Source organism: Sphaeramia orbicularis, chromosome 5 (assembly GCF_902148855.1).
Source record: "Sphaeramia orbicularis chromosome 5, fSphaOr1.1, whole genome shotgun sequence".
In the NCBI taxonomy this organism is placed as follows: Eukaryota; Metazoa; Chordata; class Actinopteri; order Kurtiformes; family Apogonidae; genus Sphaeramia; species Sphaeramia orbicularis.
The window spans coordinates 32666923-32682584 of NC_043961.1; the positions used below are offsets into that span (position 1 = coordinate 32666923).

The 15662-nt window shown below is 38.5% G+C and overlaps 1 protein-coding gene across 1 annotated transcript in view; it reads right to left on the reverse strand.

The window, feature by feature from the left end:
- Positions 1-35: 35 nt before the first annotated feature.
- Positions 36-15662, reverse strand: part of ca16b (carbonic anhydrase XVI b) — an 83098-nt gene continuing 67471 nt past the window's right edge. Inside the window, exons 19-28 of the mRNA XM_030134397.1 lie at positions 13374-13546; positions 13116-13251; positions 12258-12404; positions 11692-11785; positions 11107-11183; positions 10845-10973; positions 10535-10681; positions 10227-10369; positions 5488-5623; positions 36-3205 (exon numbers count right to left, since the gene is read on the reverse strand). Of these exons, the coding sequence (XP_029990257.1) occupies positions 3059-3205; positions 5488-5623; positions 10227-10369; positions 10535-10681; positions 10845-10973; positions 11107-11183; positions 11692-11785; positions 12258-12404; positions 13116-13251; positions 13374-13546 (1329 nt within the window). The 3' untranslated portion in view covers positions 36-3058. The remainder of the gene's footprint in view (positions 3206-5487; positions 5624-10226; positions 10370-10534; positions 10682-10844; positions 10974-11106; positions 11184-11691; positions 11786-12257; positions 12405-13115; positions 13252-13373; positions 13547-15662) is intronic.

Consider the following 15662-nt stretch of genomic DNA (forward strand, 5'->3'; position numbering starts at 1 on the left):
AACTCAGCCATTGGTTTGTTAATGTAATACAATGATGCAGTGCATCCAAACCCAGACTTTATTTCATGTATAGCAGTACAAGTTACCTATTAAATAACACTATTACACTATAATATGGTATATAACAGCATCATAGGAATATACTGCTATGATACCATCATATAAATGTGTGATATGAAGGAGAAAACCACTTCATCATTCATGTTCAGTTACAAAATAGACTTCATTTTCAACCTGGCTGAAATGCACTGAGGCTGACATACTGAATCCCTAGACCATTTAGCAAATGTCAGGGAAATGTGGTCTAATTACAAGCATGGAGCTCTGCGAGCTTTTTACGGCTGTGGAGATTTAGATGATAAATCTTCCACAAAGTACAATCTGTTAAAGGGCCACTGTACAAACAAAATCTTTGTATGAAAATATAAACTTCTATGATCACAAATTTACATGTGAAGCCACTGCACATTAAAATTACTGTAGAAATATCAAAGAACGCTGGCGATCATCCAAAGGAACAAAAATCAAAGATTTGCTGCAAAGGGATGTTTTGTTGGGGAGATATGAGATCTGATTCTCTCCAAATGCTGGACAGTTTTCAGTGGATTTATCAAACCCCACTGGAGCAGAGAAGTGTGTGTTCACAGAAGAAAAAAAACAAAAACATTAACACAGAATTCACTGTGGACAGTTTACACAAGAATCAATGAAGAGAGGAATATTCAGGGTTGAAAAGGGCTTATAATTATAGCCACAAAGCAGTGTGGATACAGAACTTCAGCCCAAATAAAATACATTTTACAATCTGAATTTCAATCTCAGGTCTAGTGTGAGGAAAGCGTCATGTACTCTGATTCTCTACGGTGAGTTCCTGAGGCTACAACAGAAACATGCTTAGGTCTGGTTAAATTCATATCCAACACTGGAAATCTGTAGTACAAGATTTAACAATTTAGATTGAGTTGATTAAATAGATCTCAGGTTAAAACCAGTGAGCCACTGAACCACATCTTTGGTTACAAATAAAGCATCAACCCCGAGTAAAAAGAAAAAAAAAAACAAAGAACACTACCTACAAAAAGGATTCACCCCCTCACTGACTGTACGTTTTACTTATTTACACCTTTTAAACACAGTGGATGCTTGTTTTAGATGATTTTTGTTTAAACAAAATCAGCCTTTTTAATCGCAAAACACAAAAAGAAAAAAAAAAAATCCATTTGTGTTAATTCCTTTACTGTGGGACCTAAATAATCATTAGAGTTGCAGATTGTTTGCATAAACAGCTAAATGAGTTATCAAGATGTTTTTTTAATCAGGTTTAATAGACCTGATTAAAAAAAAAAAAGTTTCTCATGAGACACATAAAAAGTCAAAACTTTACTGAAAGAGAAACACTGTCAGAAAACTTCCAAGGCACTGAACATCCCTAGTCTGAGAATAAGAAAAGGAAAGGATATGATATAGCTGTAAATTTGCCCGCAGCAGCTCATTCTCAAAAAGTGAATGTGAAGCCACCGGGGGCTGACGGGGGGCCCTGAAGGGGCCACAGACTGGGATTGGAAACCCTGTCCAGGTGTTTTACAGTCACAGCTTTATGAGGAGGAGCAATGCACAGAGAAGAATCCAAAGGACAAGAAAAATGAAAATATATGAGAGACTGAATCAAAGTGACAAAGCATGCAGGGCCTGCAGAGAAAACATGGAGGACACTCTGCTGTGCTTTGTCAAATAAAAACTGCAGCAAGATTTATCTGTCACGGACAAAAACGACTTCAAGCGGAAAACGAAAACAACTCAGGGGCGGCTCAGAGACATCATTAACATCCTGGACTGGCTAAAACACAGTCCAGACGACAAATTCAGACGGAACTAGCAGTGGGAATATTTACCCTCCCTGTCATCACTCAAACTCGACATCATTAAACAGATAAATGAGACAAAACGGAGGATCGATATATACGATGACGCAAACCAGTCTGTCTACTCAACATGAGGGCTATGAAAGCTTCTAATTCAGTAAAGGAAAGAAGAATATACAATACATAAGGGGCTTTAAATTACATCAACGTGTAGCTGTTTATTTTTGACATTTTTGGTGGTAAGTGTAAAAATCTGATAACATCCACTGTTATTCAAGGGTGTAAAATAATAAAACGTAAAATGACCGACGGGGTGGAAACTTAGTGTAGACACTGTGCTGTGCGAATAAAGACATGTTAATATGTGAACTTGGGGTAAAAAAACAAAACAAAACAAAACAAAAAAACAAAAAAAACGTGGATATTTGTAGGTTATTCATAATAAGCTACAAAAACTCCAAATTATGTTTTTTACACCAGGGTCAGTGGACAAATAGATAAAGGTACAAAAGAAAAAGACATTGGCTGGCTATTAAAGATATAATATACAATACAAAACAATATAACAATATAAATCCCTGTAAAAAGCAATAAATGTTCACATTAGATGTTGTAACACAGTTAAACAAAATAAGCCTTAAGTACAAGTTTTACATAACAGTAGTGAGATATTTGGACAGTATATCGATATTAGGTGACTAATAGTCTCTTCATGTGATAAAGAGCTGCACCCATGTGGAGGGGAGCCTGAAAACAGTTAGTTTGATCAAGGTGACAAAGTGACTTAATGCATGCTGGGCTGCACTGTGATGTTATATTTTCAGAAAATGGATCCTCTGAACTCATCCTGGTCTTCATGCTTCAGGTTTGTCTCATTATGGTCCATGATCCCAGTTGTGTTGTGTTGTGTCGCCACGATTCAATCGAACATTTTTCACTCACTGGTTTTTAGGCAGTAACACTGATAGTATAGTGCAAACTGGACAGAGCTGCTTTTTCCTCACGTCAACTTAAAACAGGTGCAAACGCTCAGCAGGATAACATTTAAGACAAGAAGTAAAGGACAAAAACATAAATATCAAAAAACTTTATCAGTATAAAAAGTAATAAGGTTATTCATTTAATCAATAGTCTGGCAAAAAAGGCCTCAGAAAAGTTCTTGGATTTTTACAAATTAAGTGCCTGTAACAATGTTCTCAGACGAGCGACTCCATGCTCTCAGCGGGGTCCGACTCATCCGCAATCACCACCACCCCATTAGTGTCCATGTGCATGGGGCTCACACCACACTCTCTGTTACTGACCAGGCTGAGCATGGCTTTGTAAAGGTACTGGTACTGCTCCTGCACACAGACACACAAACACATGTCAAACAAAGGGATCAGGTCATTGACTTGAACTACAGAAAATGTGCAAAAGACAGATGAGGACAATGAATGAAGAGCCTCACTGCAAAAATCTAAATCTGACCAAGTGCATTTTCTCATTTCTAGAGAAAATATTTCATAACACTTAAAATAAGACAATCACCTAAAGAGTAAGTTTTCAGTGAGATATAAGAACTTATTTTTAGACAATAGATCTTGAAAATCTTATTTCAAGAAATCTTACCAAGATAATTTTCACTTGTTCCACTGGCAGATTTTTTGTTTGTTTCAAGATTTTTTTTGCTTAATTCAAGCAAAAAAAAAAATCTGCCAATGGAACAAGTGAAAATTATCTTGGTAAGATTTCATGAATTAAGATTTTCAAGATCTATTGTCTCAAAATAAGTTTGTATATCTCACTTACAAGTTACTCTTTAGGTGATTATGTCTTATTTTAAGTGTGATGAGATATTTTGACTAGAAATGAGAAAATACACTTGGTAAGATCTTGATTTTTGCAATGTTCAACTTAACTCAGTGTTTTGACTTTTACGCTTTTTCTTTCTAGGCTGTGACTTCTATTTAACCTTCTGTGTGTCGCCTGTCCTGTCATTAGAGGACAAAATGATGCATATAGGAGCTAAAACACCCACATCTTATCCTCAGGAGATGCTGAACACCAAACCAGAGCTAATAAGAAAGTGAATAACACAACTCCTGTCATTTTACTATTTTGGGTTCGCCTCGTCTTTCCTCAATCCCCTTGCCTGTGAGTCTTAACTCAGGATCTTGAACAATGTGTCAGTTCCTAAAATGCATCTTAACGGAACAGAGGCAGTTTCAGGTAGGAGGGACTAGAGCAGTGTTTTTCAACCTTGGGGTCGGGACCCCATGTGGGGTTGCCTGGAATTCAAATGGGGTTGCCTTAAATTTATTGCAACTTTAAAAAATATATGGGGAGTTGACAGAGACAATCACAATCCATAAAAGACATGACAAACTGTGAGTCTGAAACTGAAGCACTGTGGTACTGTTTATCTTTCAAATGTTCATTGTGGTCGGTTTCAGATGCTGCAGCTCTTTCATTATTCATAGTTTGAGTTATTGTTTGTTCAGTATTAATTGTCAGCCTTGTAAATACAAGCTGGACTGACTGTACATATCCTGACCACGGAAAATCAAATTCTCACTCTGTGCAGTAATCTACACCTGGATTTACTGCCTCCATCCATAATAATATACATTATATAGACTAAATGTTGTCTAAAATTAATGTTTATTTGCAACATAGTATAGCAAACTATTACATGATCAAAAACAAATTAATTTTAGCAAAAAAAGAATGTCTGTTTTGAATATCTGGTGTTGCCAGAATCTTGTGATGTTAAAATGGGGTCAAAAAAGGACTAGAGGAAACAAGGAAAGGAACCAAGGTTGTCCATACTAGGAAGTGAGAGGAGGGGATTAATTTAAGAGGAAGAAACTAGATTTTTGTATTGATTAAGGATTAAAGGCAAAACAAAACTGTCACCAAATCAGACATGGATGAAGGTTTTGTGTTTGTTATATATAACATTTTTACATTTAAGTTAGCTAAAACAGTGATTCTCAACAAGGGGTGGGGGGTGGCCCACCGGGGGGCCCTCAAGAGCTGCGAATGTTTGTAACAAAAATACAAAAAAACACTAATGACAAAATAACGAGAAACACATATTTAATTAAACAGATAATCGATCTGCAGTGCTTCATTTGTATTAAACAACTGCCCAATCACAAATAAATAAACTGATTAAAATGCAGCACTGGGCAGTAGTGGTGGATGTACACACCACTGAGGACCCCCTTGTCTGGACCTCTGTATTTTTTCTTGATATGGATATAAATAAAAGTAGCAAACCGCTTAGAATAACTTAACTCTGGTGCATTAAAGACTTTAACACCAAGATCATGCACATTTCCTCAAAGTACTCATATGTGTGTGTCTATATGAATGCTACTACATTATGATGCTGTTCTGATATTATGTGTGTTGACAGGCAGGAGAGCTCACTACAGTCACTTTGTCATTTGTAAGGGGGCCCTAGAGTTTTTATGACACAGGGGGGTGCTAAGTTAATACACATGGTGATTCAGGCGGCTGTGTCCCTGCTGGTTTCACGTGTTTTGTTTTGTTTTTTTTTATCTGTGCCTAGAGGCCAAAACATGATTAAAAAACACACAAATACAAAGGTGCATGAGTCAAACTGTTTTCAACTTACTATATCAGTGAAAACTCCCGGCCTCATGAGATTGATCATCTTTGCCACCTGATAGATGTCGACGACGCCTTCGCTCTCCAACTGCTGGGACAGAGTGGTGAGGGCACAGAGTATCCCCGCTGACACCGCTCCATACCTGAGAGGAAATGTTCACCAACAGCTCAGCAGGGCAGCCGCGTCAAAAACAGCAGGCCTAATCTAGACTGACAACTGAATATCCTCTTAGATACTCTTTCTGGTGTAGTGTGACTTAAGCTCTGGTCAGAAATTGAATTAAAGGGGTCATATTTTACTACACCCTCTTTTATTAGTGTTTGGTACAATTAGTTGTGTTTTTGGACCCTAATAGTTTAAAAAGTTTGAATAGGAACCCTACAGATGCTGCAAAGTTATCTTTATATTCATTTTGGCAAATATTCGAGCAGATTTCGACAACCTGTTTTAATTCCTGCTTAATTTCTTACGTCTATAACTAGTTACGTCACAACATTTGCACGTATAAGGTCAAGACTTCTGACGAACATTTCTCAGAGTACGCCATAATTGTTTGTCAGCAGCAGCGGTTGTACTCCATACTGAAAATATGTCACTTTGAACTGATTACCTAAAATGCTCAGTTGTTGGTTGAGTGGGACAGAGCAGCACAGCCAACAACTTGGAGGGGGTGGAGCGTGAAGTGGCTCATTTGCATTTAAAGGGCCAACGCTCAAAACACCACTTGTGTTCATTAAAGGGGTCATATTTTGCTAAACCCACTTTTATTAGTGTTTGGTACATTTATTTGTGTTTCTGGGGATTCTAATAGTTCAAAAAGTTTGAATTTGAACCCTCCAGGTGCTGCAAAGCTATATTTATATTCATTTTGGCAAAAATCAAGTGGATTTCTACATCCCGTTTCAATTCCTGCTTAATTTGTTACGTTTTATAACTAGTTACGTCATGACATTTGCAAATATAAGGTCAAGACTTCTGACGAACATTTCTCTGAGTACGTCATAATTCAGGGGTGTCCAACTCCGGTCCTCGAGGGCCGGTATCCTACATGTTTTACATATTTCGATCTTCCAGAACACCTGGAAGCCATTACATTGTTATCAGGCTTCTGCAGAGTGATACAATGAGCTGATCACTGATTGAACCAGGTGTGCTGTTGTAATCCATACTGAAAATATGTCCAAACTTCGAGCCAATTACCTAAAATGTTCCGTTGTTGGTTGAACAGGACAGAAAGCACAGTCAACAACCTGGAGGGGGCGGGGAGTGAAGTGGCTCATTTACATTTCAAGGGCCAGTGCTCAAAACAACCTTTCTAGTGTCATTACTCAGAAATAGGGTTGCAGATGGACCTGTGGAGTTGAATTAATGAAGAATTCAGACCCAAGTATAGCATTTACAGTTTATGTAGACCACAGGGAAATGTTTTAAAATGCATAATTCCATTCCAAAATAGCAAAATATCACTCCTTTAACATGAGACATAAGACAAAAGTACCCAGCTGTAAGTGTGTATGTTCATACTTGCATGCATTTCTAACATACTGCATTAAGAATCAATCTTAAGTCACTGAATTCTGCCAAGTATTGTCCCATTCTCCAAACCCACATGCGCTCTGTTCTGTCAAGGTTAAAACTGGATGTTTTATAAAAGATAAAACACATCCAGGGCATGACATGCAGAAATTACTACTTCAGAAAAAGTTCGTTGGAATAGCCACTTTTTCCAAACCAGGTGCTCTAAGTGCACCTTTGTTTTACCAATCAAACCTTTCAAACATTTTTGATATTAACACTCTTCTGACCTGCACATTTATTTTCAGAGCGCTATATGATTCTGACTGGCCTTCATATATCAAGCATTATTCTCTTCACAACTCCCAGACTAATCAATATCCTACCAGGCAGTCTGCAAATCTGCATTTACCTTAACATAAAACATTTCACACTCGGTCTTCAATTAGATTTCATGGTGCTAAATCATGGAACACTCACAGATGTCTTAGATACCTGTACACCAGTATCTATAGGAATAGACTAAAACATAAATTGATGGCTTTGACTCACTCATCCCAAAGTGAACTGATAATAGCTGAACCAGTTATGTTTTGGTGACTGTAAAATTATTTTATTTCATTCTTAGTTCATTCTTTAGTTTATATGGGCGTGGTGTTTTATAAACCTTTATGGCTTCTACCTCTTCCATGTACATGTTGTTTGATGTTATTATTCATATGTTGTTATTATTCTTTTGTCTTTACATGTATTTTGGTAGTTATTATATTTGGTATTTGGTAATTATATTTTAAATCAACATTGTATTAAACTGTTGTGTGCTTAAAAACAAAAAAAAAAAACAAATACAAAATTGAGTTTTGTTTTGTTGTGTTAACCATAAGCACAAAATAATCATTTGCCTTGGTTTGTGTCTGTCTGACGCAGTCACACCTTTTGAAACACAAAAAAAGATTTTTCTGCATTTGAGATTGTGTAAAATTTTAAGGGTGTCTGAAAACTTTTTGCTACTACTGTGTGTCTGATCGGATCTTATTTCCCTGCGTCTAATACAAATAATTAACCCATCTATAATCTAAAACATAGCGTATATCCTAGCATATCAAGTTGAACAAACCGGTTTTGAAGTGTTTCTTGCAAATGTAATTCACTGTTCTTCTTAAAGGTGGACTGTTTTCTGTCCATTACTCAGTGCATGAGGTGAAGCCATAACGTTGACCGTTTGATCTGTTTTTATTGGCTGACATATGCTTTAATAAAGATTCAGTCTTCAAACACTAAGAATTTCTGCTACATTATTCCAACTGTGGATCTGTATAAACTCTCTTCCCTCAGCCCAGTGAAGTGTTGCTCAGGTGAACTCACCACTCAGCACCACATGTATGAAGTTATAATAATACATCTTTGTGGGCATTTTGACTTCAGACATTTTTATAACACCAACAGAGTATGCCAGCAGTGGCAGTCCTTCCATATGTCCAACGGTCCATAAATGTTAACATTACAAGAGGAGGTGGACAAATGCCACCTGGACCGCCCCCCAAAGTGTCCTGAGTGTGTCTAAAGCTGTTCACATGTAATCAAATTTTCCATAACAGACGTTAATGTTAGGTCTGAACAGAGCCTTAATTACTCGACAACAGCTCTATGTAACTAGACAGTAAATTCATCTTCTTCCATACACTATACTATGTAATGTAATGTACTACTATATATACACACACGGACATTTACTGTACAGCGTGTACCTGTCCTTTCCTGATTATGCAAGCTACAGAAAAAGGAAAATTATTAAGGATCAGAAAATTAAACATGACTAACAGATTTGATTTGTTTTGTTGTTGGAATAATTAATCAGGATCTCATTACGTTTGGGGTTTTTATAAATAAAAGAGCCAGAAGTCTGTTGATTTATTTAGTGTTCTAAGTGACTGGATAAAGTGCGATTGATTGTCAGGACATTAAGCAATGAGGACAAGTTGCTGATGTTTTCACTAATGGCAGCAGAGGAGCTGTGAGCAAAGGAAATACTTGGGCTTGGTACAACTGTGGAGGCTGTTATGGTTGCCTAGTTACTAAAAGACTTTGGAGTAGTGTTTTGTTTATCTTGGTAGTTGCCTGTAGACTCTCATCACCAGCAGACACTAAAGGACTTATGAAATCTGAACCATGAAGAGCACTCCACACTTAATGCATTTTGATCCCGGTAAGGTAAACTCTACAGTTTAGATGAGGCAGTAACAGGTACAGAAGTCAATGTTTTACATGCTTTTAGATGTCAGGGACTTCAAATCCAGCTGTTTTGTGAGTGGAGCACACAAAATAGCAAACAGGAAGAGTTTTTTTTGTGATCAGTTCCAGGTATGAGCTATTTTTTTAAGCCAAGCTAATTGAGAAAGCTGAAGAAGTGGGCTGTAAGTAAAGACTGATCTATGGAGAACACACCCCACCTTCTAAAGCAGGGGTGTCACTTTAGTTCAGGAGCCAAATACAGCCCAATTTGATCAAAGTGGCCCTGACCAGTAAAACGATAGCATAACAAACTATAAGTGATGAGAACTCTGTATTTGCCTCTGTTTTAGTGCAAAAAAGTAAAATTACATTATGAAAATGTTTACATTTACAAACTATCCTTTAACAAAAATGTGAATAACATGAGGAATCATGAACAACCTGAAATTTATAAAGAAAAATAAGTGCAATTTTAGCAATATTATGTCTCAGCTTATTATTAAAACTGACAAAGTCACAAATCATTTAGTTACCAGTATTATAACTCTATGACCAAAACAACATGTCGGGATTCAGTGACATTATTAATGCCTTCTTTGGAAACTTTGTACTTTGCAGTTTCCTCCTGTGGGGCAGACTGAACCCTTTGGTGGGCCGATTTTGGCCCGCTGGCCATTTGTTTGACACCCCTGTTTTAAAAGCAATGTATTCTTAAAACCTGAGGATAGTACACAAAAAAGCAGCAGGTCAAGACTTCGACAATACTCATCTAAAATAAGATATTATGCTGTAAAGTTTGCGTTTCGGCTTGTGACCTTCATCAGGGTCATTAGGAAACACAAAAGCAGCGGCTTTTAAATAAAATATGACCATGAAAAAATATCTGTAAACATGCTCCTTGGAGGGAGGTGAAGTTGTACCTTCTACTTAGGAATACTTCACACAAACGAAAACAACACACACACACACAAGTCCTTTTTGGGTCAACACAAACTTACTCATCGTGCACAATGGTGGGGCCGTCTCGAGTCATGGCCTCCTCCTTGATGACACTAATGAGCTCGAAGGTGCTGCTGAGAGGAGCATCAGGGTTTGGCCATTTAGGGCACTGAAAATGTCTCACCTCCAGAACATAATCATCCTGAGTGTCACACCAAGGAAAAACAAACAAACAAAAGTACACGTAACAGGTTAAAATATATCACATCTAAGATTCTACATGTTATATTAATTACACAGAGAGAAAAGATGCAGAGAAGAAACAAATGACTGACTGGTACTTGTTATGAGGATGAGGATGAGGTACCTGTGTAGCCTCTAGGATGAAGTCATGGATGATGATCTGCTCCTCATTGGAGAGGCACAGTCTGTCTTTACTGATCAGTGTGACAGTGAAGGCTATACAGTTCATGGCCTCTTCACGACTTGGCCAATACACAAATTCATCCTCAGCCTGTCAAGTCAAGCATAACAAATATGTTTGTTACAAAACACTATAACTAATATATTGTTTTATTAATTTGCTTAGAACAAGGTTAAATATTAATGGAAAAACTCATCAGGGGGAAAAAAAAACAAACATTTAAATGGTTTATGGCTTATGTGAAGTTACTTACCAGGCCTTGGTTGTCAGGTAGCATGACAATAATTTGAGCATTATGGTCCCAAATCATCCTCCAGAAGTCTGTGGTGGTGTGTGGTAAAGGATGCTGGGTAATAATGAACTCATTACTCCTGTAGTAACCCTGAGGTGACAGAGGTGAGCTGTAAGCCTTTATAAAGCTAAAAAACTGACAAATTATCATGAAGTCCTGTCAAACACAAATGCAATCTCTCACAAAATACAGTGAGTAAAGCTAAAGATGCCTGTCACTGTACCATTATGTAGGACGCATTAATGTAATCTGTTCCTTTCATCCCAGGCAGAGTGGTGAGTCCGACCCTCGCTCGTTCCGCTGTAGAAAGGCAAAAAGATTGAAAAAACCACAAACTAGGCCTCTATAATATTGTTCTGGCTGATAATGCACACATTCATTACCAGGCCTTGCTGTTGCTATAGCAACAAGTCCTTCATTTTCCCCTGTCAGAGTGCAGAGGACGCATAGAAAGATTAACTTATAGGATTATGGAAATAGATTCTAATTCTGGAATATGAATTGTCTTTAATAATTTATTCCCTGAAAACTGGAATGTGTGGAATATTGCATGAGGAAATTAGTCTTATTTTCTTCTAGTCAAAAAAGAAAAACAATCACATAGATAAGGCTTTACTTGCAGCAACAGCTTTTTTTTTTTTTTTTTTAATCTTTTTCATTTAAATACACTGCACCTGAAGTGTGCAAAACTCATGCCACTTTCTATGCAAACCCACTCTGACCAACCCTCCTGAAACATGACCTATGTTCTCCAAACCTCAGCTCCCTGCCAAGTGTGCTGTAGTTAAAATAAAGATGGTGTACTCACAGGGAACCACTGAGGAATTGCGGTTCTTCTCCTTGTTACAGTCTTTGTGGGCGCTAAAGCACTCCACAAAGCGTGTGTTGCACTGAGTCAGCAGCTGGTGAGAGGAGAGGCAGAAGACCAGATCAGAAAAGAAAAAACGTGGTGTTGAAGAGCAGTGAGTGGTGGTTTTAGTCCAAACAGTCAGGCAAGTTAAACTGAAATATAAAGAATAATGATACAACATCGTGTAGCACCAGAGAAGTGCATATTTATTCACTTCAAGAGCGTGTGTGTGAAACTCAGGAGGAAGTGACATTATGTGAAAGCAATTAGTTTGTTTCTCCTGATGTTAAAAGAGATGGAACCCAATGAAATATTCATTAAGCTTTGCATAAGGCAGCAGGGGTGACACAAATGACTTTATTATCGCCAACATCAGAGACACTCTTCCAGTCTGGAACAGCCACTCTGCATGTTGCTAACAAGCTTCTGATCCCAAGAATGCCTCGATTTGAGCTGCCAGCGTCACAGCAGATAGTGACAGCTCGTCTAAGTGGACCAGTCAGACTCCCAGAAGGTTTACTCACCCTGAACTGCTTCTCCAGTCGCGTGCGGCCTGTCGAGTTCGGTGTCAGGATGCTGTTGACATAACTGTGCAGCTGCCAGGCAGGCACCTCTGTCTCTTTGCTCAGGATGGCCTCCATCAGAGCATCATGGATGAAAACATACTGTTCCTGGGGGGGAACCAAACAGGTGTAAGAAAAGGCACATGAAGGAATCTAAACGGTTTCAAGGACTGTCAGAGCTTAACAGACATGTAATGTTAAAATAAAACAAAAAAACACTTTAATATTGTTTTTATTAAGAATTCAACACTCAGCTGATCTACTTCATCAGGTCTTGTGATTTTCAATCAAACTTCATTGTGTAGTAGATTTTAGACAGTACATAGTACAAGATAAGTGCTTTATATGGCTGACTATGTCTGATATGATGGCATTTAATCAACAGTGCAGTCACCATAATCAATCAACCCTCAAATTTGATGCAAAAATGCCTGTATCTGCATAACAACAGACTAGACAATGCACAAAGTACCTACATCTCTTAGGTGAAACTACAAAAACAAGCATTTAAGATCAAAAATAGAAAAAACACAGGACCCAGATCATGCATGATAAAAGCTAATGGAGAGAAAATTGGTTTTCAGGACTGTTAACATACCTGGGGCCTGAGAACGGCCTATGTGGACAAATTTAGCTGTTTTACATTCACCAGCTGTTTGTTCGCAATGAAAATGCTGCAACTGTGACCTTTACCTGAACATTGAGTATTAAACTGAATAGGTTTCAACCTCCACATCCATCTTTAATCACAGGTGACCTTTTCGATATAAGAGAAGTAATCCTGTTTCCATCTCGAAGGGGCGGGTCTGCACCTCTTACCTCCGTTTGGACCAGGTAGTTGCGTTGTGTGCGTATATGTTTGAGGAAATCCAGGACGCTGACTGTGCTTTTGTCCTTGATCTGTTGCAGCATGCTGTCAATGACAATGTATGTTCCCGTGCGTCCAACCCCTGCACTGGAGAGCAGAGAGAGAAACCATGAGCATAATAGCAGGCCCATAGAGGGAGCTGTTCACTAAGTCAGCAAATATGAGCGTCTAATGCTCATAAATAACACTAATTTAAGCTGGTGTTATACCTGCAGTGCACTAGGACGGGGCCCATGTCTGCAGTACGAGCTGATGATGAGCGGTTGATGAAGGTGAGGACAGGTAGCGTGTACTCTGGTACTCCCATGTCAGGCCACTGAGTGTAGTGATACTGGACCACGGTGCGCTCATTTAGCTTCCCTTTTGGGTTTCCCTTCTGCCCCTAAAAGATGAACATATCCAATTATGAAAACAATGTACATCTGCTACTTAAACAGAGCAAGAGGGATTTCAGTTCTGCAATTAGTTTAAAGAGGCGGAGATATTTTGATGCTTTGAGTGTTTCCACAACCAGCAGCCTTTAGTACTTTTGAAACTGACTGTAGTATATTTTTCCCCCTTTGGTGAAAATCATCAGTGCAGGTGTGAACACAGTTTAGTCAGACAACTCACCTTTGGAATGTTTTATTACAGCAGCTGAGTTTGTTTAGTTTGCCATCTATTTACCCTGAATTCATCATTCCCCACAGGTATGTTTACATATAGATATTGCAATGATGAATAAATATCCTCCCCCTGGAGTCTACAGGTGGATGCGAGGAGGCAACGAAGCAGGGCAGAAGCAGAACGGACTTGTCAGAGGGAGAGCTGGAGAATTCATTCGGTTTAAGGACCTGCCAAAATTGAAGGATGCGTGTGCTGGATGAAGCGTGGGGAGTGAGGTGCATCACGTGAGTGTTCCGCAGAGCAGCTCAAGTTGACAGCATGAACCAGCTAACAGGCGTTGCTCCATTTACCGCGCTCGAGTACAGACCAGAACAACCGCACTGAGAATGTTTTGAAGAGTCTCGGTCCTCTTCCAAATGAACTCTGGAGTGGTTGTGGTCCGAACGTGATCTGATATTGATCCAGCCCGACTACCAGGTGTACTCTGCAAGTTAGAGAAACAGCTCCTACTTTTGCAAACTGTAGGAGCTTGTTAAGCAGCGGTAACATATACAGAGCCATTAGAGAGCAGTATATCCCCCCCAGTCCTCATAACATGGATAAGTGGTTTCAGCTTATTTTCTTTGAGTTGGCCCACTGACAGCAGAGGAGTTGAGTAGTTTACTGGAAAAATATTGAATGGTTTTCACGTTCTGCTCCAGTAACAAAATGATGACAAACAGCATGAGGGGCAACACAGACACATGACACACAAACTAGCAGAAAAGACCCACTCCATCACATAACTGTATCAAACATTGCAAAAATCAAAATCTTACCAAGTGTATTTTTCTCATGTCAAGTCAAAATATCTCAAGCCTCTGTCACAAATGCTGTTATGAACGGCTACGAACACTGTGCGAACAGTTTATGGACCATTTCGTACAACCTTCCCGAGGCAGGCGTATAAGAATGGAGTGTTAATGGAGTGTTCGTGGACCATTCTTAAGTTCGTAGCCAGGTGAACGATCTTATCCAAGATTTTCTACGAACGCAGTACGAAACCCCCTTTCACACGGTGCACTAACAAATGCCTTATGAACTACGTAAGAACAATGCACGACGTTCGTGGATCAGGAGGCCTTTCCAGAACCCACATGTTCCTGCGGTGGCCGCAAGTACATCTCAAGAACACATTATGGTGTTACTAGGGGTCCCTACGGCGTTCACATGAACGGACGTACAGACGGATGCAGTTTAATGCAGTTTAATGTCTGAAAAGAGCATCAATAATCACAAAATTATGGAGATTCGTATGAACCCATCGTTCGTAAAAAGCTTTGTGACTGAGGCTTTATCACACTTAAAATAAGGCATAATCATCTAAAGAGTAACTTTTCAGTGAGACATAAGAACTTATTTTTAGACAACAGATCTTGAAAATCTTATTTCAAGAAATCTTATCAAGATAATTTTCACTTGTTCCACTGGCAGATGTTTTTGCTTGTTTCAAGATTTTTTTTTTTGCTTAATTCAAGCAAAAAAATCTGTCAATGGAAGAAGTGAAAATTATCTTGGTAAGATTTCTTGAAATAAGATTTTCAAGATCTATTGTCTAAAAATACGTTCTTACATCTCCCTGAAAAGTTACTCTTTAGGTGATTATGTATTATTTTAAGTGTGATGAGATATTTTGACTAGAAATGAGAAAAATACACTTGGTAAGATTTAGATTTTTGCAGTGAGTTTGGTACAAAAAAAAAAAAGACTGAACAGTTTTCGTGTTCACTTAAAGTCTCACATACCCAGACATATCTCCACACTTCATTAGCATTGTGACAGCAGTATAGAATGTTCTAGCATCCTCCACTACCATTCTGGAACATGGGTAAAGTTACGTTGGTTGTTTAGTT